This window comes from Apis dorsata, unplaced genomic scaffold (assembly GCF_000469605.1).
Source record: "Apis dorsata unplaced genomic scaffold, Apis dorsata 1.3 scaffold_1013, whole genome shotgun sequence".
NCBI lineage: Eukaryota > Metazoa > Arthropoda > Insecta > Hymenoptera > Apidae > Apis > Apis dorsata.
In genome coordinates, this window is record NW_006264112.1 from 30,757 (window position 1) to 55,334 (window position 24,578).

Consider the following 24,578-nt stretch of genomic DNA (forward strand, 5'->3'; position numbering starts at 1 on the left):
TTAATATATTTATTTATTTTATTTTTTTAACAATATCTTTTTATTATCATTTCAAATCTGATTTTATTAAAAAATTTGTGGAATAAATTTTCATTTTATATTATTACTTTAGATATTTTTACAATTTTTTTTAGAATATTTTCAGAACAAAAATGAAAAATATTATTAATCAAGAACATATTAAAATTTAAAATTCAAATTCATTATTTTTATATCGTATGTTACAAATTTTATGAAATTATATATGAGAAATAGTATTGTTAATAAATTCAAGATAATATAGTACTATATCATTTTATATTGTGTCATTTGAAAATGATTATAATTAATATATAAAAAACTAATATTTTTTATATTCATATATATTTAAATAATAGAATCTTATGATATTTAGATATAGAATTTTGAAAATATATGTAGTAAACTGTATTCAAATAAACTGTAAACCCAACAAAGATCAATCATAAATATATTAATTTTAAAATAGATTTTATATATAATTTCAGATAATAAAATTAAGTTAACTTGCATAATATTTATTGCAATATATTAAAATATTGAAAATTATAAATTACTTAAAAAACATATTTTATGTATTAAAAATAAATATTGAATAATAATATAATTGAATATAAATTATGTTAAAAAATAAAATATTATAATAATAAAATAATAATGAAATATAAATAAAATAAAAAATTATTTTATATACAATTTTATATATATTATATATATATTACATTAATAGGATGCCATGGCAAGGGAATGAAGACAATCTTATTGATCGATTTGATGTTCGTGCTCACCTTGATTGGATACCAGAAGCGCCAGATTCTATTGATGTAGATATTGCTCTTACTAGTGAAGACAGACATATCAATTACGAACGTTACCGAATTATTGTTCAAAATGAATTTTTAGGAGGTAGGAAATTGCATTTATTTAAAACTTATGTTTTATTATTATTTTAAATTGTTTGTTTTTTTTATAATAATTTGTTTTTTTTTTTAATTATTTTTTTTTAAAAATCTTCAATATAGTAACGGAAGAAAAATTTTTACATCAAATACATTTGGAAGAACAGTTCGGTTCATCAACAAAATTAGATGCTGCTAGAGATAAGAAAAAATCATGTAATAATGTAGCTATTGGATATAATTATGAAACAGAAGAACCAATATCTGAAACTGTAAAATCATTGGATATTGTTATATCTGATGAAAAAGCAGACGATGAAGATAGTGATATTGATTTAGGTAAAGTTATATTTTATAATTGTTGTATGCAATATAATATACTGTATAAGCATAAATTTAATTTTTCTTTTTAGATATTTGTGTAGATGTATCTCAAATAGAGCCATCACAAGCACATGAAATGAATTTAGTAGCTCAGAAATATGGACTTTTGGGCGCTGATTATTTTAGTTTCTTAACACAAGATTTTGAAGAAGCTGAAACGTTAAGACAAGCACGTAAACAAGAAGAAGAAAAAGCTATGTATTCGGTAAAATATTTTATAATTTTGTATTTTATAAAATACTTATAATTATATTATATTATATATCATAATTATATTATATTATATATTATATAATTTATATTAATATATATTATATAATTATATTATATATCATAATATAATTAATAATTTTGATGATCACATATTGATATATTATATATTAATTATGTATACGGAATGGAATTTCTACCTTTATTATCTAGAATAGAAATAGGAAAATAAATATCAAATTTTGCTAGCTATTATAGCTATTTTTTTTTTTCTGATTATTAGAACCAGATAGAGAAAAAATTCTTTCCATTCTCTCTTCTCTACTTACTTCATTTTCAATTACAAATTTTAAGATTTTTTTTAAGACTATAAGATTATAATAGTAACTATAAGATTAGTTATTATAAATATACAATAAATATACAAGTATAAAAATTTTATTTACAACAAATTATTAAGAGTATAGATATATTATTATTATTATCACATTTAGTTCATATGTAAAATATGTAATAGTGATTAGAATATTCATAGCAATAAATCAATTGATTAAGAGAAAAAAAATGTAATTCTTGAAATCAAATAAGAAATTAAATGATCAAGAGTTAATTGTCTACAGAAAAAAAATTTGACATCTCTAATTTAAAATATCTCATTTCTTTTAGTCAGTATTAAAATATTTTTTAGATAAATTAAATGATTTAAAGGAAACCAATTATTAATTTTCTTGCAAATAGATATGTACATAAAGGATATATGAAAGTCAATTTTATTTTTTAAATGGAATTATATATTAATATACTAATGTATTTGATATAGTATTTTATTCCTTATAGTAAGAAAGTTAATTTATTTCAACAAAAAGTCAATTTATTTTCAACAAAAATTAATAACTAATAAATATTTTTTTAAATTTTATAAGAGTTATATAAAAGTAATATTTATTTATTCATGTTTTCTTCTTAGTATTTCATATACTAAATTCTACAAAATTAAAATTAATATAAGTATATGATAATTTGATAGCTATTGTGTAGATTACTGTTTGTTCAAACTTAATAGTATTATAATGTTGAAATCACTTCAAATTCAGAAATATGAGATTAATCAACAGAAATAATAAAATAGATAATTTGAATTATTGTAATTTGATGCATAAAAATTAATTTGATTTTTAAACATTATTTATGTTTTTTTGTAATTAAATTAATTATGATTTTCTAATAATGATATTAAGAATATTAAGAATAAATATTATAAGTTTATTAAAATTTATATTTGCAAAAAATACAAAATATAAAATTATAAGTATAAAAATTATTTTCTTTTGAAAAGCATATTTAGTTGTTTAATTTAATTTAATAATTAAATAAAATAACTCACATTAAAATATTTTCATATTTTTGAAAGTTATAATATATCAATAATTATCGAATTTGATTTGATATAAACTATAAAATTACAAAATTAAATATAAATAATAGTATTTAAAAAAGATGATCTTTTTTATTTAAAAAATTTTTTTTTAAATTGTTCTAAATTTTCAAATAATTTATAATTAAAACTGATTAAATTCTATTTAAAAAAGATTTTTTTTCATATTATTATAATTTCATATTAAAATCATATTATTATAATGATAATTATTTAGATATTCTCTATAAAGTGAATTAAGAAAATATATAACATAAAATTAAAAGAAATATTAAACACAAAAGAAAAAATAGAAGAAAAAAAATTAAAATTCAAAACAAAAAAAAAAAGAATATTCTAGTAGAATATTTAATACTTTTAAGATATTCATATAAGTAATTAATTGATATAAGTTTTAAATAAATATTATTAAATTATTGGCAATATTATTAAAATATTATTAAAAATATGGCAATTATTTAAATAATAAAAAAAATAATTTAAAAAAAATCATCATATTTATCATCATATTTAAAAAAAAAATAGACAACTTCTTCTATTTCCAAAATTTATTAAAATTTTTTTTAATATATAAATATTTTTTTAAATATAAATATTTAATTTTTTATCATTTAAAATAAATCATATCAATGTTTATAATTGAGAAAAGAATTTATAAAACTCACCTTATTCATTCTATATTATATATATATATATATATATATATATATTATAGTATATATATTCATAATTATATAATATATATATTATATAATTTTATATAATATATAATAATTTCAATTAAATACATATTTTCATACATATAATATTACATTTTACAGGGTAGAAGATCACGTAGAGAAAGACGAGCATTTAGAGAAAAGAAAATGATTGGTCGAGTTATGAGTCCACCTAGGTATAGTTACTTTTATATTATATTGAAAAAATACATTCACTTAATCAACTATTAATAAGTAAATAAATAATATGTTCATAATTTTTAATTAAATGTAAAATATTTATAATAATTTGTTTTATCTTTATTAGTTATGCAGCAAGAGAAAGTCCTGAATACAATCCTTATAGAAAATCATCATCTAAGTCTCGCTCGAGATCTATTTCACCTGTAAACACTGGTCAAATAACTTACATTACTAGTTTTGGTGGTGAAGAAGAAACTTATGGAAGTTCGTCTCATGTTACTTCTTCTAATTCAAAAAAAGTTAATTATTCTCATCTTAGACATAGAAGATCAGACAGTCCAACACTAAATGAGCGAACAGTTAATAGAAAACTTTCAAAATCAAGATCTAGAAGTTGCTCTCGATCTATTAAATCTAAATCATACAGAAATCGTGATAGAAAACGTAGTACATCAAGATCAAGGTAAGTTTATTATATTAATATGCATGTATATATAATTATACAAAATATTAATATATTCACTTGAAAAATTATAAAAATTATGAATTAAGTTTTATTTGTTAAGTTATAAACAATTTAAATTTATATTATATAAAATAAAATAGAGCTAGAATGAGATTTTATCTCTATTATTTTATCTCCATCTCATTTTAAGTACAATTTTTAATTGCTTATAATTTAATTAAATTTCAATTAATATTATATAACTTTTGTGTTTGTTTTGACTTCTACAATTTAAAAATTTTACGAATATATATTAATTTTCTATGTATAAATATTACATAGATATCTATATTATGAATGTAATTTATTAATTAATTATAATTAAAGCATTATTACATTTATTAAACAATATAACATATATAAAAAATGTACATTAAATATATTTTCTAAAGTTTTTAAAAAAAATTAAAAAAGAAAGATATTTTCATTATTTATATAAATATGAATAAAAATAAATAGCAGAAATGGCTATAATTTATTTGAAGATTATGACATTTTATGATTTGAGAATGTAAATTTATTTGTTTTTTAAATATTATAGCTAATTTTTTATGGAGTTAAAAAATATTTTATATGCAATAAAATACAATATATGCAATAAATTATATTTTAAATATGATTTCAAATATTGCAAACAAAAAATTAGAAGCATATATAAGATATGTAGTACATATTTAGTTTTTGAAATTGATTCTAGTGTAGTGATGTACAAAAATTACTTAAAATATAAATTAAAATATAAAAAACATAAATTTTAAATAAAAATAAAAATTATTATAAATTTTCTACTCAAGATAAAGTCTTCTTTTTTCATAAATTATTAATATTCAATAAATTTACAATATATATTTTATAATAAAAAATTTATTAATTTTAAATACATGATACAAATTTTATAAATTTTTAACAATTTTCATATAATAAAAATTTATTTGAAATATCAAATGTTATAAAAAGATAAGATATAAATTATAAAAAATCATTGATAATTGATTTACAAAAATCTTTTTAAATAATGGTAGGATTAATAACAGAATGTTCTAAAAAAATTGTAAAATATAATGATCTTACATTTATGTATTTCATATTTTTATAAATAATACAAATATTTTGTTTTTTTATATTTTTTTAAAAACTTTAAAAAATATATATTAATTAATAAATATAATTACATAATATTTTAATAAACTAAATAAATATAATTATTATATAATTATATTTATTAATTAATATATACTTTTAGTTTTTTTAGTTTTATTATTTAGTTATTTACAAATATTTTCTACTGTACACACATATTTCATGTATATATATATTTATTCATATATTCATGTATAAATATATTTATATGTGTACAAAATTTGATTAAAAAAATTTCAAATTCAAATTTTTATTTATTTAAAAAAAATATTTATTTGTTGATATAATATTGTATTTGTATGTAACACATATACATTAATATATTTTGAAATTTTCAAAATACTTCTAAAATGCATTTTTTGGTATAATCTTTATTAATATAAGAAATTATCTCTTCATTCGCAGAACATGATCTTTTCATTTTTGAAAATAGGAAAGAATCGCAAATGGCTATATACGACAAATACGGAAGCTGATTATTACAATGTTATTTTTTTTATAAATATTATTGTAATCATGCGATTGTATTATAAAAATGTCGAAAAGTGTGTATAAAAGAAATAAAAAGCAAAAGAATATGAAATAAAAAAATGCATTTCAAAAGTATTTTAATAATTTAAAGTATTTGACATATATTTGGGAACTACTTTGAAAGAGATTATTTAATATTAACAAATAAATAATATTTTTGAAAATAAATAAAAATTGGCTTCGAGCTTTTTAATCTCGAAAATATATTATATATAAATTCAATTTAGATCAAGAAGAACACGTTCAAGGCATAGAAAAAATACAAGATCAAGAACAAGAAGTCGTTCAAAACGATCACGAACTCGAAGTGAATCCAGATCTCGATATAGAAGTTTTACTAGATCTCGTTCACGTACTATTTCAAGATCAAAGACGAGGTCTAGATCTCACTCACGTCCAAAAAGATCTAGAAGTTCATGTTCGAGCAGTATATCCAGATCGAGATCAAAATCAAGATCTAAGTCGCATAACAGGAGTCATTCTAGAGATAGTTATCGTCGAAGACATTATTCTCCATCAAAGTCAGTATCTAAATCTCGATCTAGAACAAAATCTCAGTCTAGATCTAGATCAAGATCAAGAAGTCAGTCCAGATGCAAACGATCTCACAGTATCGAAAATAAAATGCCAGCACTGCCAAGGTATTATATATATTTCACTAAACATGAATTCTTTATTATATTTATTTTTTTAATAATAATTTTAAATAATATTTTTTAGATATTATGGCCGACGTGGAAAATCATCAAGTTTGGAATTAGAATTATCAGATAATGAAGAAAAAATTCCTACACCAACACCAAAACCAACGGTTACTAATACCATGAGCATGTAAATTTGTATTATATTAATATTAATTATCATATATTATTTTATGATTTTAAAATCAATTTTTAATACTTTCTCAACTTTTATTCATATTTTAGGAACAAGCCAAAAGCAGGGTTAAGTACAAATTCTGGTGGCGGACACAAAGTCAGTAAGAACCATAACGCTTACTTAGTCACTTAAAGCACAGAGAATAAATGACAGTATATACTCTTTATATAATTATTCTCTCAATGAAGAACTTTAACAAGTGCTACTTGTTTTCATTCTGTTGTATAATATATATGATGCAATTATATTATTGATATTTTACATTTAAAAATTTATTTCAATTTTTTCTATTTAATAGTAAAAAGTTAAAAAGAATTTAAATTTTGTAAATTTTAAAATATAATGTAATTTTCATTTTACTTATGAATTTAATATTATTTTATTTATAATTTCATCTTAAAGTAATAGATATTAAATAATTTACAATTATTTAATTGTATTGTAACAATTTATAATTTTTATAAAATTTTTCCTACTGTTATTATATTATCAGAATGAAAACATCAAATATTTTAATAGTTTGATGTATTTGTTTTGTAGATATAGTAACATGAAAAAATTTTGCAGTGTAGGATATATTTAATATTAATTTTATTATGTAGTTGTATAATAAATTTTTTAAGATTTTAATATAAATTTTATTATATAATATGAAATTAAAATTATAGAATGTACAAACATATGTTAATAAGATATATGCATATAACAAATATATTTAAATATCATAAAATTTATATTAAAATTTTAAAAATATTTTATATTTTTAATCAAATTTTTATGATTGAAAACAGACTTTTAAGAGTTAAATTTTTCAGTCACTGAAAATCACACCTCAAGAACGACTTAAGAAAAAAATGCAAGCTTTATTAAATAGGCAATGTAAATAAAATTCATCAGAATTTTTAAATAAATTTATATATTGATATAATATTAAAATTACATTTACATTTTAGATAAAGCTGATAAAAAAGCAGAGCAACTTAGAATTGAGAAAATGGAACAGCAAAGACAAGATAGAGAGGATGAAATTAGAGAGATGTCTTTGAAGTTACGTAGAAAGTATGTTATTATTCTTATTCTATATATATATATATATTTTTTTTTTTTTTTTTTTAGTTCTGTATTGTCATTATTATCTAGTTATTTATAGACAAAGAGAAAGAAGACATCGTTATGAAGGTCATAGTTCTGACTCGCATTCCTCCATATCACGTACACCAAGTCCTGGCCGTAGTCCGCGAGTTATACGTCGAGAAAGAAAAGAAAGAGATATGAGGAATTTTGAAAACGATCGTGAACGAGAAAGAGACAGAGAACGAGATAAACGCGATGATCGTGAAAAGTTTAGAACTGAATCTCGTAGAAGATACAGAGATTCACCACTTCGTTCTTTGAGTCCAAGAAATAGCCGGTAAAATTGCAAATAATATTATAATATTTATTATAATATAATAATATTATTATATTTATTATATTCAAATTAAGAAAATTCCATGAAACTTTTCATTATTATCTATTCTTTTAGAGGCCTAGTCGATTATTGACAAGAAAATATGCAGTTCTTCCATTTGGTGGATTTAAAATTTTATTAAAAATTTCCTGTATTGCATTCCTTCCATAAAATGCTCTAAGAAATGCGATAAAGAAAAATATTTTATGCTCATAATTTACAATTATTCTTCACTATTGATTAATATTGTTTAATCTTATATCATAAAAAAGTAAAGCCAGTTGTTTATTTACCTCTCATTATTATTATTCAATATAAACTTTGTGTCTTATAACTATATGTGATCGTCTAATTCTAAATAAGATTAAATAGTAATGTAAATAAAATTATATTTCAATGAATAGTATTTTTATTTACGCATTTAATTTTCAAAAAAAGATATTTACAATTTGTTGAACATATCATTTATTATAATTAATTTATAAAACATTTTATTAAAGTATTTTACAAATATTTCTCAACATATAAAATTGTTTTCAATTTCAAAAAAACATAATTGTAATACATATATTTCTTTTTATTATATAATAATTATTTTTCTATAAGTATGATTCATTATTAATGCTAGAGAGAATGTGTATGTGTGTGTGTGTGTGCGCGCGCGCGCGCGTAATTGTGTACTATAATGATATAACTTAAAATTTACAGATTTTAAGTTATTAACACAGAAAAATTATTCTCACTTTTTATTGATAGAATTTTAAATGAATTTAATGTTTTTATGTTATATTCTTGTATGTTTTTATAAAGATTAAGTTATATAAAACTGTTTTTCTTAAAATCGGAATTTTTAAATTATGTTTATATATATTGTATATTATTTATATTATTTAATAGTAATTAATAAAAAAATATATACTATTTTATACATAGAAAAATAATAAAATTATAAGTTTTATTAGAATTATTTCTTGATAATGCTTGTATTATTTAAATTGTATATATTTCTTCTTTTTTTTTTTAATATAAACTTACAAAGAACAAAAAAGAATATTTATTATTATAAATAATATAAAGATATAATAATTATAAAGATATAATAGAACAGTTAAAAAAGAATTTAAAATAAATAATTTAAATCTTTGTAACAGTATTATATTAACAGTAGTATATTATTTTAAATTGTTCTTTTATTAATTAGAATATTGAAATTTATTTGAGTATGCCCTTGTTTTATACCATATCTCAAAACTGTTGGTAACTAATATGGCGGAATAGATAGATGTTGATTCCTCAAGATTCGGATTTCTTGGATTCAAATATTTCTACATAATAGAGTTTTTAAGAAGAAACAAGTTAGCTGTTATTCATTTATATCATCATTAATACGCGTTGTAATTATCATTGAGGTTACATGTTGTGTTGTTCTTAATTGTACTAAGTATTATTAATAATAAGTGCGTATATTACTTATTAGAGCAATCTACTTGGCAAACAACTGTAACTTTGATTTTTAACTTGAATGTATTATAAGTGTCATTTACAAAATCAAGAAATATATAATATAGATTTTTAAACTATTTTAATTTTAAATAAAGATAATACGGCTTACGTAATGAGAGTGTTAATATCAATAATATATATTCCATCGAAGGGTTAAGAGGTGCGTTTATTTTTTATTTAAAATCTAATATAATAGAGAATAGTTATAATTGTATTAAGTATATGATTAAAAAAAATTAAATATATTTAATAATTTAAGTTTCATAATATGTTAATTCGTTTCAATATATTTGTAATATGAATATTTCATCAAAAAGTGTGCTTTTTACTACTTATATATATTTTAAACATAAAAATTAAAATAACAAGATGACAATAAATTTTGAATCAATTTAATATTATTTTAATTTCATCATAAATTAAAAATATTTTAAAAATATTTATTGTGTAAATTTATTTTGATGTGAAAGATATGAAATGTCAAATTTCATTGATTTCATAAATTTTGTTGAATTAACATTCAATAGTTAAGTTAATCTTTCAGAAACATGTGTGATTTACCAAAAAATATGAAAGATTCAAGTGTTAAGAACAATGTGCAAAATGAATCAATGGATCAGTTTTGTCCAAAACAAAGTGCAGATAAAAAAGAACCTATATTAAAGAGTACAAATGAAGATGTTCAACGTGCAATTGAAGGTTTAAAGGATATACCAGATGAGGAACTTCAAGAATTTCTTGACGATGAAGATTTTATGGAAGGTTTAGATGTTGTTGATGCTTGGGAAGGTGATGAAGAAAAAGGTCGTGATATTGAATTTAAGACTAGCCATATCAAAAATCAAGAACAAAAACGTCCTTCTAGGTAGTTTTAATGATAGAATTTATATTGTTGTAGCTATTTATTATATTGTAGAAATGAATTTGTTATATAATATTACATAATAAAAATATGAACTATTATAAAATATTATAATAACATTTCATGTAGTATCAATTTATAATTTATTTGTATATGTTATGATTTTAACAACTAATATTGTATTATATAATTAATGTATTTTATATTTTATAATTTAAATTTTTTTATATAATTAATAATGTATAAAAAAAAATGATTATAAGCCTACTTATAGGGAAAGATATCGGCGTGATTATAAAGGATCTTATAATCGTGAAAGACCAAAGAGAGATGAAAAAAAACATGAAGAAATTCGTCGTGATCCTTCTAAAAGCACAAAAGATATAGAAAGGGATAAAATACGTACAAAAAGAGATATTGAAAGTAAACTCTTAGCTGAAAAGGAAAAAGCTATTAAACATTTGTTAGATTCTGATAATGTTGTACCTCCAGGTACAGAAACAGAAGCCATTCAAAGCATTACAGAAATGCATATTCGTAGAAGCCGAGAACGACGTAGAAGTTTAGAACGTCAAAGAGGAAGTTCATTACGACGTAGAACTCCAGATAGAATTAGGATAAATTCTCCTCGGCGAAAATCTCCATTATTATTAAGTCCAGAACGTTGTAGAAGTACTCTCAAAATGAGTAATGAAAGACATCGAAGTCCATTGAGATTTAGTCCTGATAAAAGAAGAAGTCCAAGATTTAATTGTACTCGTAGAAGTCCTTTTGGATTTAGTCCAGAACGTCGAAGAAGTCCAATTAGACGACTTAGTTGGGAACGAAAAACAAGTACAGATAGAAGATGGAGTGCCGAACGACACAGGAGACGTATAAATATACATGAACGGTGAGAAGATAATATTTTTAAACATGTAACTGTTTAAAATTTATTATCGAAATAAAAATATTTCTTATATATAAATCTTCTTTGTAAAAAAAATTTATATAAAATCTAAATTTGATTGAGAAATTTTTATATTTTTATTAAATTGTAATATTAAAAAGTTATTAACTTTCTAAGTTAATAAAAAATTTTAATATAAACTTTAAATTGTCAAGCCGAAGAAGTCGATCTCGTGATCGACAACGAAGTCGCAGTATGGAACGTCTTAGAAGAAAAATCAGTCGCTCACCAATTAGTAGACGATATAGTCCTCGTCGTCGAAGTCGAACTCGAAGTAGATCGTTAGAACGTCGAAGAAAGCGATCTCCCTTTATTAACGAACTTACAAGACAATTAAGAAATGAAGCTATAATGACATCACATATGAATACAGGATATGTACATCCTTCACCTATGGATGGCATATCACCGTTAATAAATAATGTATATCAACAAGAAACAGAGCCTAGATCATCAATGTCAATGCCATCTTATATACATCAAACTGTACTGGCACCATCAATATCATCAAGTATAACAAATAGTGGCTCGGCATTTATAAATTATGAAAATTCATCTCAACCAATGAATTTTGATTCAGTTTCGTTACATCCGTTACCTCAAACCGAATATGTTTCTGGTCCAGTAATGTATAATCAACCAAATACTAGTTCAATTCAACCAACACATCGACCAGCACTTCTTCCAGCACCAATTTCTTCACCACAACATGAATCAACTGTATCTACAGTAGAACATGTACAAACATATTCATCTCATGGCATTCCTTCTACTCATCAATCTCCAATTCAAACTTTTGAATTTTCAAATAAATCTAAGGATGCAATTTCTCAAAACTATAGAGAACGCAGATTTACAGACTCTTATAATGGATATCATGCTTCACAAGAAGAACGATTAAAGACACCTGAACCACCAGTCATCTCAGATACAAAAGTAATTTTATTATATATTATAATAAAACGTTTTTTTTATATAGCCATTTTATTCTCTATTATTAAAACCACAAATATCATTTTGAAATTAATAAGCAATAATATTTTACTTATTATAATTATATACCTTTTCATATAGTGTGCAGTTTAATTTTTGAATATTATATGAAAACATTAATATTTGTCTTATGAATTAATTTTACAGCAATTTGAAAAAACGAGTTTATCCAGTTTATTGGAAGCGTCTGTTTCCGCGAAAGGTGATATTTTTATCTGATTTATGAAGATATTTTTATTTAATTACTATTTGAAGTTATATATATTATATTTATTATATTTTTAAATGTAGTTTATATCTCATTTTTTATACTTTTTAGATTCAACTAGCCTACCTGTCTTATATCCAGGTAAAAATATTTTAATCATTTGCTAATTTAAATTTTTTGCTTTTTTTAATTTTTATCTTTAAATAAAATAATATCATTAAACAAATTTTCAACAAAATTTTATTTTTAAATAATAGAAACATTAATGCAAATTAATTTTACATAATTCTATTTCTGTTTCATAATAGGATTCAAACCAGAAATATTAAAACACTGTGAACATGCTCTGCGCGAACTTCCTGTGGAAGATCTTCGTTTAAAAATGAAAGGACGATTTTTTTATGATCCAAAGAAAGAAAATATACGAAGTAATCAAAACATATATTCATCAAACTCTTTACTTTTGCAAAAAAATAAAAATAAAATATATTGGGAAGAAGAAGAAAGTCAACATCTAACTTCTATAAAACAGAATATACAAATGCATCAAAAAATTTGTCAAACTGATGAAATAGAAACAAATACGAAATTTGTTCAAGCAAGTGTTACTATGGTAGATTTTGAAGTACAAGTATATCCTCAAGATTTACAGTATGCTATTAAAGAAGAAAAAAGACCTATTATGGATCGTTTAGATTGGAATGTGCGTGAAATGTTTGATTATACACCTAAATTTCGAGAAGCTGATGACTTGAGATGGAGTTTAAGTAATTCTTCTCAAAAAAGGACATGGAATAAAACAATATCTCCTTCTAGAAGGATTGATGATCGTGAATATCGTATAGATTCTATATCTTCTTTAGATCATGGCTCAAGAAATATGAAATTAGGATCTCCAATAAGAAACCGAGATAATTTCTCCAGTCATAAAGGATCTTTACAAGATCATTATGGACGTGAAAAATATTCGCCTAATTATAGACATTCTTTAGAAGAACATGATGAATTTCATGAAAATAGAAGTGATCATAGTCGTGGTGAAAGTCCAATGATATTAGAAGATTCTGCAGAGGAATTAGAATTAGAACACACATTCCAAAGAGGAAGTGATTGGCATGGAAGAGGAAAATTATCAAGAGGTAGATCAAGTCCATTAATGAAACATGTGTACAGAAGAAAGCATTCAGGAAGATCTTATCGTGGGCGTGGAAGTTTTCGTGGAAAATTCTAAAATTGATTGTGTAAAGCACAAATCTTAAATGTAGAATTATGTAATCAAATATATCAATATTTCAAAAAAATTGTAATCTATTCTTGCAAAAATTTGAAATGAATTTATGATTTTTTTAAAATATTAAAGTTTTGCATTATGTATTAAATTTAAAAGATATATTAAAATTTTAAAAATTATTAAATAATTTATGCTAAAGTTTTATGCTTAAAAATTATTAAAAAATATTTTAAATACAAATTGAATTTAAACATTGTATAATAAATTAAATATATATTCATATAAACATTCATGCACAAATATTATATTTGTGAAATTGTACATTATAAAATTTATAATATTTACTAAATAAACAAACCATCTGACAATATGAAAAATATAAAAAAAATCTTTGTTTATTAGTAACATTAAATAATTAAAATTAAAAGCAAAATATATATATTATAAAAATTTTACATATTATATTAATTTATTTTATAAATATTATTAGTCATTTTCATACATGTAACTAAATTATTTCATTAAGATATTAATCATATTAAAAATCATAATAGAAATAAAATAATATACATAAAGTCTTTTAATTATGATAAAATGATTATACATATATATTATACAAAAAAAAGTATTTTTGAAAATATGAAATGTAATATTTTTAAATAACTTAGTTTCATTTTTACATATATAATTATATATGTATATTAAATCTTTCAACTTTTCTCAAAATAAAATAGTTTCTGTATAAAAAAAAAGTAAATGATTCTATTATTTATGGATTTTATGCATATTTATGTAAAAAAAATTAAATAATAAAAAATGTTAGTGAAATATATCATTTTTTATTAAATTATATTTTTTAAATAAGATATCAATTATAAACACATCATAAAACAAAAAATATTTTAAGGTTACAAAATTTTTTTGTAATTTTTTTTTTTAAATATTTCAATATGAATATATCTATATTATTACTTTAACAATAATAATTTATTATATAAAAAAAAATTATATTTTTTAAAGGAAAGGAATGAAATAATATAAATTTTATTTATATTTACTTCTTATATTTTAATTATAATAACAATATATTGTATATATACAAATATATCAGTATCTATTCATTAGATAAATTGTGAATAAATATGAAATAATCAATATGTTCTAGTAATCTGTAAAATACGCATAAAATCATTACAACTTTAAATATGAATAACTTTTGAACCAGTCAATTCCTAAATTTAACATTTTTAGATCAAAAAATATTAAATAGTACAAAAAAAATTAATTTTTTCTCAAAATAATTCTCAAGTTTATTCAAATATATTTATAATATATTATTTCACTGCTAAATTATTTACATAATTTATTATAGCAATATATATTGCTAAAAACAAACATCTTATGAAAATAAAAGGTTATTATTAATTATTATTAACAATTTCTAGTAAATTGATTGATTATAGATTTTTTTATTGAAACGTCGAGTAGAAACATTTGCTGAACTTATTTTTATTGTGGCTCATAGACAACATTACTAGAACGAAAAAACGAAAAAATTAAAAGAAAAAAATAATATAATTAGTGAATTTTCAACGGCATGATTCTATAGCATACTGTAAACAAATAGGAATATATTATGTAGGTGTAAAGTAAAAATGACAATGAAAGTAATCTCTTAATGTCATTTCTTCAAGAGGAAATTCTATTGCAATAGGTATTTAAAATTAGCCAAAAAATATTCTTTTTCCTTAAGTAACAAATTATATATTATTTTTCGTAACGCAAATCAGTACATGTAATATAAATAATATTATAAAAATTGTAATAAGAGAATAAATTGATTAATAATTTTTAAACTGTAATATGATACAACCATTCTATTGAATTAAAAAAATAAAAGATATGATTTCAAATATAAATATAAAATATTAGTTACCAATATTTACTAATTTTCGATATAATAATAAAAATTTTTAGTAATTATTTAGAAAAAAAGCTTTCTCGTTGATTTTTAAATATAGGAAAAAAATTTTAAATAACTTTTTTGCTATACATATAATTACCGTTCCATCTTTGTTTTCGAAATATTTGTAAAAAAAATATTGCTATTATTTTTTTAATAGAATTTGTTCTTTATATGTTTGCAGTTATATATATGAGATTATTATTTCTATAAATTCTATAAAATTCTATAAATTCAATCTATTTCTGTAAACATATCACAGATGTCCACAATATATAATAGATTGATTGAAAAGTTTATAGATTATAATAGGTTTATAAAATATTATTATAAAATATTTTAAATTCAATCATATTGAGTTTAGACATTTCATAAATTTAAAATAAATCATTAAATAATATCTAATAATATCTAAAGCTAATGAGTTAATTAAGACAGATTTTTTTTTAGTCACCATACTGATAATGCTAACGATTATTATTTTACTAATTATATATCAATAATAATATAATAATAATATAAATAATAATTAATACAATAATAATATAAATAATAATTATATATTTTACTAATTATATCATATTCAAAAATAATAATTATTACAATATAAATAATAATTAAATATTTTACTAATTATATCATATTCAAATTCGATATAAATTATGATATTTCAAGTCCATCACAATTTATGAGGAGCAAATTTTTTATTAGTTCACACATTATATAGTTTTTTTAATTGTTATTTACATTACAGAGGATAAATGATAACATGTTTACACAAATATTGTATATAGAAGAAATTTTACATAAACTAACAATTTTTTTTTATAAATATCTTGAAAACTAAGACCAATTATAGAAAAAAATATAGAAAAAAATTGTTCAGAATGACGATTTCTATAAAATTATATATATGTATATATATATATATATATAAATCATCAAAATCGGTGAAGAAGCCTTTTTTCTAAATAATTATCATATATATCAAATTTGATATATCAAATATATCATATTATACTTATTAGAATCTATCATAATTATTAAATCTGTTGCCCAAGAATTTTTTTAATGATGTTTAATGTCTTGAGAATAAGATTATAGATGGGTAGATGAGTAATAGTAATAATATTTTATATACATTTTGGCCAATATCATTATTATATCATTGATATTTGACAATTATCACTACAGCAAAGATTATTATATAATTAATAACATCTGGATAAATAGCGTTCGATATATTTAAAAACATCTGTATACAGTTTTCAATATATAGTAATATGAATAGTAATGAAAGTTTTTCTTTAATATTTTAGAAATTAATAAATAAAGCTATAATTTTAAGAAATCATTTCTTTAAATTTTTAATCGAGGCCTTTCGAAACTATAATCAAGATTTATAATTAATATATAATGTAATAAATAATATAATTAGAAATATAATCATTTTTTATAATAAAAAATTTTCTTTAAAACAGTAAATGCAAAAATATTACAATATTATATTATTAATATTGCAAATTTTTTTCATTTCATTTAAAATTATATTATACAATTTATATCATATTATTTTTTTATAATTATATATTACTATTTTGTTTTATTATGTATTTAATAATTAATAATTAAATAATAATTTAATAATTATTAAATTGAAAATTTACACAATATAAAAATTGTACTTATTAATAAAAAGAAAATTAAATAAATACTTCAGATTTATTTAAATTCAACTTTGATTCAATAATATTATTAAAAGTAATATAATTAGAAAAATAAATATTATAAGATACAAAATATCTTTACAAATATAAATTTCAAAATTACACATTTTTGGTCCAAAATTAAGTTTAATATGTGCATATAATATACAGATATGATATTAACATTTATTAAATTGTTGTATATGTATTAATGTTTGTTTTATTATTTCAACTAACTTATCTCTAGCAAAACATGCAAATTCTTGAAAAATATGATCATCACAATTTTTATTATTTAAAGTTAAAATAATTTTTAAAGGATTTTTCTTTTTAAACATACATATAAAATCTAAACTTATTTTATTTGTCCCTTTTTCTTTATTGTAATTTTCTACTACTTGTTCTGATATAAAAGCTTCCTTTTGAAGACAACTCAAACTGGGATCTAAAATAATATTGTTAATTCGTCTATTACGCCATACACAATGAGATCCAGTACAATGAAATATAATATTTTGCAGTTCTTCTATATGAATATCTGATAATATGTCAATCTTTTGCTGTTTTATTCCTGTTTCAACTGGAAGTATTTCAAGTTGTAATTTGAAAACTTTTTCAAAAGTATCTTTTACTATATTAAAAACATTAGAATACCAATCTTTTCTGGAAAATTTTTTTTTTTCTATATCTATATATGTTTCCATATTATTTGTTTCACATTGAAATTGATTTGCAGAAATAGTAATATTAAATTTAAGATTATTTTTTTTTTTTATAACTGTAGTAAATAAAGTTTTTATTAGATTTCTATAATCATTTTTACTAGTCATTGCACAAATTTCTGCACCAATTGCACAATATTTTATGAGAGAATTTAATGTAGAAAACTTTGTATTCGCTGTAACATTATGACTTAATTCTATAGGATCTTGTACACACATTGGTTTATTAACAATGAATTTAAGATTATCATCTTCTTTTATATATGTTTTATATCTGTTCATACATAATGGTAAATTTTCTATTTCTTTAAACTCTAATTCTGTATGTATCATTCCATCTATTGGACATATTACTTGTGATTTATATTCAAAAGTTGCATAAAAGAAAAAAAAACCATGAAGAAGTTGTGGAATACTATTCTTATTTGTAATTGGTGGTAATACTGTATTTTTATCAAAATTAGCTTGCCAACCATTTATAATTTGTGGTTGACATGTATTTTGAAGCATCATCAAAGGTGGAATAATATTAACAGATGGTTGTTGTAAATAAAAAATAATTAATAAAACTAAAGCATAATTGGATATTTTTTGTCCATTTGATATTTTAAAATGTCGTGCCCAATATTTGATAATCATCATTAATGGTTTTAATCTGTTATCAAGAGACAAACAATATTTTATTAAATAACTTTTATATATACCTAAAATATTTTTAAATGAAATATCACAAGAAACATTTGTTCTATTATAATAAAATTTTATAATAGGAGTTTTTGCTTTTGGAATTCCTATTATGTTTGAAAAAACATCATTCATTTTGTACATAATTTTTTTCACACTTTTAAAAATCTTGTTCATAGTCCATGAATCTGTTGATGTATTTTTACTTTCATTTATTGGTTCACCTTGAATAGAAATAATATATAATATTATTATAAAATGATAAAATTAAATAAATAATATACATATATATTATATTCATACCAATATCCATGTATATATCTAAATCACATTCTTTAAAACCTAATCCTGTTTGACTTGAACCAAATCTATATGTTTTACATTTTGGAAATATCACTTTAAATATTTCATTTAATTGTGTACAAACAGATTCATATTTTGTTTCTATTTCAATGTCATTAAGTTGTATTGCATTCAAAAACATCATTAACTGATTATCAAATGTAGTTCCTTCGTCAAATATATATTTTATATTATCATAACTTATAGAACCTCTGTTTTCCATGATATTATTTTTTTTCTCTGATTTTGATCTTTTCAGATCTTGAAATAAAATTTTATAATTAACAAATATTACATTTACATTTTTTAAAATAATAAATATAAATACTTACTGATATGTGGTTTTCTTTTTTGTATATTCAATTTTACATTATTTATCCAAATTGGTTTATTTAATAAAATTTCTGTAGAAGTTCTATAATATTAAAAGATTAGTTAAAATTACAATTATAAGTAATAATTACAATTATAAATTTATAAATTAATATATTCTAATTATAAACACATTTTTTTACTCTATTTTTTTTTATTGCTGCAAATTAATATAAACTAAAATATAGCAATAACAATATTAAATATTCTTTACCTGTCATAAAATTCAACTGTGAGATAATTTTGACGAAATTGATACCATTTAATTGCACCATATTGTTGAAAAAAGTTAATAAGTTTACGAGCAGGAATAAATTTTGGTAATGGAGAAACAACAATTGATTTCTCCATGACTTTAGATTGTTGAAGTCCTTTTAAATGTCTTTTACCTGCAAGATGACTTTGCAAGGTATGTTCATCTTGAAAATATAATGAACACGTATCACAATATTTCGACATTATTGATTATATGTTCAAATTCATATAATATTTTTCACTTTTATTAAAATTTTATTTGTTTTGTTCTTTTATTAATATTATATATTATATTATGTATTATATATATACATAACTTTTATATTATATATGTATAAAACAATTAACTTAAAAAAATATTGTTATGTATTAAGTATTTTTTAGACATTTTATAGACATATTTTTTAGACATATAATTAATTGATATTATTTTATAAAAATTATATTTATGTAAATATATATATTCTTAATACAAAATTTTCATATTTCTTATGAACAAATAAATACTTAGTATAAATAAATAAAAAAATTTTTTCCAAAATTGAAAAAATTAATTATTGTTGAGAAATAATAAATTAAATTAATTATACAAATTAAATTAATAAAATTTTGTAAAGAGTTTCATAAAATATATATCACTAGCTCATATCTAATCAAATATTTATGTATAATAATTAATAATATTTATAGTTTATTATAAAACAGTTAATAAATATTAATTATCCTACATATATATATTTTAGAATATAAATTGTGAAATATTTCATTAAAAGATATTTAGTTTTTCATAAAATAATTTTTTTCACAAAATGCTCACTTCTTATTTAAAAATAAATTATTTCTTTTTTCTTCACTTTCATTTTCAAATATGTAATAGTATATAAACGTAATATTGTTCATAGTTTTATCTGTTTTAATTGTTTTTAGTGGAATGCATTATTGTTTATTTTCTTAAAGTTTTTATGGATGTATTTAAAAATTTTAATTTATATAATATATTATGTTAAATATTAATGTAATATATTATGTAATATTTATTTTTTTTATAACAGGAAAAAGAAATAAAAATATTTTTCACTCGTAGTAAATATTGTATATTTGAACTCATGATACGAGTAATGAAATTGCTAGTTTAGTTTTTATAAATTATTACATATTGATTTCAACACTGATCAAATAATGATTTCAGAAAGATTAGAATAAAATGCACATAAATATCACTTTCTTACTTCCTCACAAAAAAGATCCACCATCTTATGAATTGTACTATATTACATGGCTGTTTAACCTTAGACTATATATATGTATATAGATACAGCTTCAGATAATTATCTTGACACAAAGATAAAATCACCTTGTATATCACATTTGGATAAAATAATCGAAATATTTTCAAGACAATATATAAATATGTTTAAATGCAATTTAATCATTGTTAAGTGAACAATTATCTAAAATATATATTTTATTTTATCTGTCAATTTTTATTTTTTTATAATTGTATATTGTTTATTATAACATATTTTTAGAAAATTATAATTTCGAAAAAATTCTAATTAAAATGTTAATATTCATTTTATAATTATTTTCTTAATTTATTTTAATTTAAAAAAATAATAAGAAAAAAATATTAGAAAAAAATTATTTCGAGGATAAAGTAAGATATTATGAAATATATCTTTAACATAATTATATGTTTTTGTTCAATAAAAATTTAAATTAAGTTTTTTAGTTTAGGATCATGCTTTTGTTTTTTATAATTTTTCATACAATATGTTTATACCATTATTAATAATTATTAAAAAATTATTTGAGTACAAATATGTAACTATTCATATGCAATATGAATGCTTTCAGAGAGAGAGAGAAAGAGAGGAGGGTGAAAAAGGGAGAGAGATATCTTTTTGATATAAAATCGATATTTATCATTAACATTCGATTGAAAATAAATTTCTTTGTTGAATGTAAACTTATTGATTCAAAACTATTAACTCAAGGTTGCCAATGTTATTTTTACTAATATTACTAAAATTTGATTAATATTAATAGTAATCACTTCATATATATAAATAGTACAAATATAAATTACATAACATACAGATTTTTTAGCATTTCATTTAATATGAAATGGAAAACGTTACTCTCTACTCTTCAGTTTATTCATATCTACTCATTATTCGAATAGCAAATTATTTGATAATTTTTTTAAGAAATTTTACAAATCGAAATTTATTAAAATTTTATTTTGTAAAATATATTTTTTAGATATTTCTTAGAAAAAAAATATACATATATATTTAGTATTTATATTTAGATTTTCTATTTTGAATTCGTATTTGTATATATATATTTTTTTATTATATACAATATATACATATTTTTGTTAGTATAAATTGTGAAATATTTTTAATATAAAGACTGTACTTTGATTATTAATAATTCTTATGAGAATATATGAGCAATGTTTTAATGGAAAATTGTAACTTTTAATTTTTTAACGGCTCAATTACATCTATTATAACGAAAACTTATTTTGTTTGTAATTTGTTTAAAAATGATCACTATGATCTACAACATAATCATTTACATTATGAAGTGGAATTGATATGAAAAGGAATTAATATTATAATTTGTTTTATTTTTCGCATTAGAATGCTGCTAGTATCTATATAATTCAAACAAGTCTTAACATATTTTATTACAAATCTTCTTATTTTGACTAATAAGAAAGCTTATTGAATTAATTTTTAGCAATTCGTCTTAGTATTTTCTCGTTTAAAATGTTTAAATGTTCGGTGTCATTATGACATAATCAAAAAATTTGTATTTCTCGAAAATATGTTTGGTTAGCTAAATATGTTTTTTTAGCTAGACTTTTATCTAAAAGTATCTTCCGAATTCGTAATAACTGTTCATTTTATAACTATGCCATAATGATCCAATCAATCTTTATACATAGTAATCAATCTCTGTAACATCTATGAGCTTATATTTAATATTATCTACAAATAATTATGATTTAATACTTTTCTCTTATCTTTAATTTATGATGATCTATATTCGATCTCGAATGTGAATTTTTGAATTTCTAGTTATTTTTTAATTTGCGATAATAAATTTTTTTTAATAGCTTTTAGTAGCACCATAATGTATTAATCAGTTATGATTTTAAACATCAGATTCAAAAATAATATTAATAAAAATAAATTTTAAAATAACGAAGAAATATTATTGCTAATATTATTTTTTGTTTTGTTCTGTGTAAGCAACCATAATATTCCTGTTGTCTCGTTGCAATAAAACTGCATTAATTCTCAAAAAATTAATATCTGTATGAAGTTCAGTATATCTGAATCAAATATCATTAGAATTGACGGATTCATAAGTTTTTTTTTTAATTTATAAAAAATGCTAATAATATCTTGCTCTTTCATCCATATTCTTTTTACAATAATCTTGTAATGATTTAATTATACTTGTTTAATTTTTGATAAATTTCCTGAAATAATCAGCTTTAAGAATTGTCTCTTGCTGCAGAATGAAGAAATTCTATATACAAAACTGTTTCAATTTTGCCAATAAACTAAATTTGTTCCTCTTTTCTTTAATTTTTTGATCAAGATATTTAATTTTCGTTTCGAAAAATCGAGATATAAACAAAGGTTTTTCAACTAATATATCAATCTGTTTTGAATTCAAATTGATTTAAATATTATGAATGACTTTCTTATACATATGAAGATAAACAAGTTTATCAAAAACATATTCAACTTTTCTAATTCTTAAAATCTTCTCTATCTTGAGAATGTGTTTTGATTTGCTCTTATGGATTTCGATAAATAAATAATTGCAATTAATCCAATTAAATATGACTTTGACATTGCACAAAAAGAGATATTTGAACTAAATATTATCACTCGAAGGGCCATCTACAATTAGAATTATATAATTGTTTGTATTGTGAGTCTTGATTGACATTTTGTGCAAAGTCGAAAATGGTGAATGATTTGAATATTGCACAAATAGGGTAAACTGATGTTACTGCTCGAAGGATCCTACTATCGTAGAACTGTATATTCGTTTATATTATGAATTCTGAGTAAACGAATGATGATACTTTGATTCTTTGCGGCCTTGATACGACTCTCGCGGAGTCGCAGCCGTGGGGATCAAAACCTTCGCACTCGCTCGGTGGTCCATCGCATGGCATGCAAATGTGGCTCGTGATGTGACCATTGCTATAATATCTTTATTTAAATTAAAGATTTAAAAAACATTAGGAAAACTATGCCCGCTCATAAATTATTGTCAAACCATATTGACGGTTCTCGAATTATTGAAAATAAAAACCAGGTTACTCAATTGCTTCATAAGCCCTTAACACTCTGATAATCTGATCTGGCATTAATGATTTAAACTCTATCTTGATTCTAAC

General features: G+C 20.3%; 3 protein-coding genes across 10 annotated transcripts in view; 2 read left to right on the plus strand and 1 right to left on the minus strand.

Annotated features, from left to right (window-relative positions):
* The window catches only part of LOC102672554 (CLK4-associating serine/arginine rich protein), a 13,932-nt gene extending 5,173 nt beyond the window's left edge, over positions 1 to 8,759 (plus strand). For both annotated transcript variants that reach the window (XM_031514475.1, XM_006624250.2), the window contains exons 3-14: positions 749 to 924; positions 1,041 to 1,256; positions 1,331 to 1,506; positions 3,768 to 3,841; positions 3,973 to 4,311; positions 6,252 to 6,665; positions 6,745 to 6,855; positions 6,951 to 6,999; positions 7,719 to 7,782; positions 7,857 to 7,962; positions 8,054 to 8,314; positions 8,429 to 8,759. In XM_031514475.1, the coding sequence (XP_031370335.1) occupies positions 749 to 924; positions 1,041 to 1,256; positions 1,331 to 1,506; positions 3,768 to 3,841; positions 3,973 to 4,311; positions 6,252 to 6,665; positions 6,745 to 6,855; positions 6,951 to 6,999; positions 7,719 to 7,782; positions 7,857 to 7,962; positions 8,054 to 8,314; positions 8,429 to 8,447 (2,005 nt within the window). In that variant the 3' untranslated portion in view covers positions 8,448 to 8,759. The remainder of the gene's footprint in view (positions 1 to 748; positions 925 to 1,040; positions 1,257 to 1,330; positions 1,507 to 3,767; positions 3,842 to 3,972; positions 4,312 to 6,251; positions 6,666 to 6,744; positions 6,856 to 6,950; positions 7,000 to 7,718; positions 7,783 to 7,856; positions 7,963 to 8,053; positions 8,315 to 8,428) is intronic.
* Positions 8,760 to 9,584: 825 nt separating this feature from the next.
* LOC102672679 lies at positions 9,585 to 14,175 on the plus strand. 2 transcript variants are annotated; one of them, XM_006624251.2, is made up of 7 exons: positions 9,585 to 10,016; positions 10,401 to 10,721; positions 10,993 to 11,610; positions 11,823 to 12,603; positions 12,808 to 12,862; positions 12,980 to 13,009; positions 13,177 to 14,175. In XM_006624251.2, the coding sequence occupies exons 2-7, from the start codon at positions 10,405 to 10,407 to the stop codon at positions 14,097 to 14,099; spliced, it is 2,724 nt and encodes a 907-aa protein (XP_006624314.1). In that variant the 5' UTR covers positions 9,585 to 10,016; positions 10,401 to 10,404; the 3' UTR covers positions 14,100 to 14,175. The 2 variants fall into 2 exon arrangements, with proteins under 2 accessions (XP_006624314.1, XP_006624315.1); XM_006624252.2 differs by lacking the exon at positions 9,585 to 10,016 and having other exon boundaries at positions 10,314 to 10,721.
* Positions 14,176 to 17,895: 3,720 nt separating this feature from the next.
* LOC102673041 (speckle targeted PIP5K1A-regulated poly(A) polymerase-like) lies at positions 17,896 to 21,466 on the minus strand. Of its 6 annotated transcripts, none has more exons than XM_031514479.1 (5): positions 21,297 to 21,466; positions 20,103 to 20,277; positions 19,849 to 19,931; positions 19,478 to 19,777; positions 17,896 to 19,398 (listed from the first exon to the last, which is right to left on the minus strand). In XM_031514479.1, exons 2-5 carry the CDS (start codon positions 20,237 to 20,239, stop codon positions 17,948 to 17,950), a joined length of 1,971 nt encoding a protein of 656 aa, XP_031370339.1. In that variant the 5' UTR covers positions 20,240 to 20,277; positions 21,297 to 21,466; the 3' UTR covers positions 17,896 to 17,947. The 6 variants fall into 6 exon arrangements, with proteins under 6 accessions (XP_031370339.1, XP_031370336.1, XP_031370341.1 ...); XM_031514476.1 differs by having other exon boundaries at positions 20,103 to 20,307; positions 21,297 to 21,464; XM_031514481.1 differs by having other exon boundaries at positions 21,365 to 21,383.
* Between the last annotated feature and the right edge of the window lie 3,112 nt (positions 21,467 to 24,578).

Excerpts from the sequence above, each read along its gene's own strand:
- LOC102672679 (XM_006624251.2), top strand. The coding sequence starts at position 10,405 with ATGTGTGATTTACCAAAAAATATGAAAGATTCAAGTGTTAAGAACAAT. Across the intron at positions 12,604-12,807 it reads CAGTCATCTCAGATACAAAA|CAATTTGAAAAAACGAGTTT; the intron begins GTAATTTTATTA and ends TTAATTTTACAG. Across the intron at positions 13,010-13,176 it reads CCTACCTGTCTTATATCCAG|GATTCAAACCAGAAATATTA; the intron begins GTAAAAATATTT and ends GTTTCATAATAG.
- LOC102673041 (XM_006624254.2), bottom strand. The coding sequence starts at position 20,347 with ATGTCGAAATATTGTGATACGTGTTCATTATATTTTCAAGATGAACAT. Across the intron at positions 19,932-20,102 it reads ACAGTTGAATTTTATGACAG|AACTTCTACAGAAATTTTAT; the intron begins GTAAAGAATATT and ends TTAATATTATAG. Across the intron at positions 19,778-19,848 it reads AAAAAGAAAACCACATATCA|ATCTGAAAAGATCAAAATCA; the intron begins GTAAGTATTTAT and ends TTTTATTTCAAG.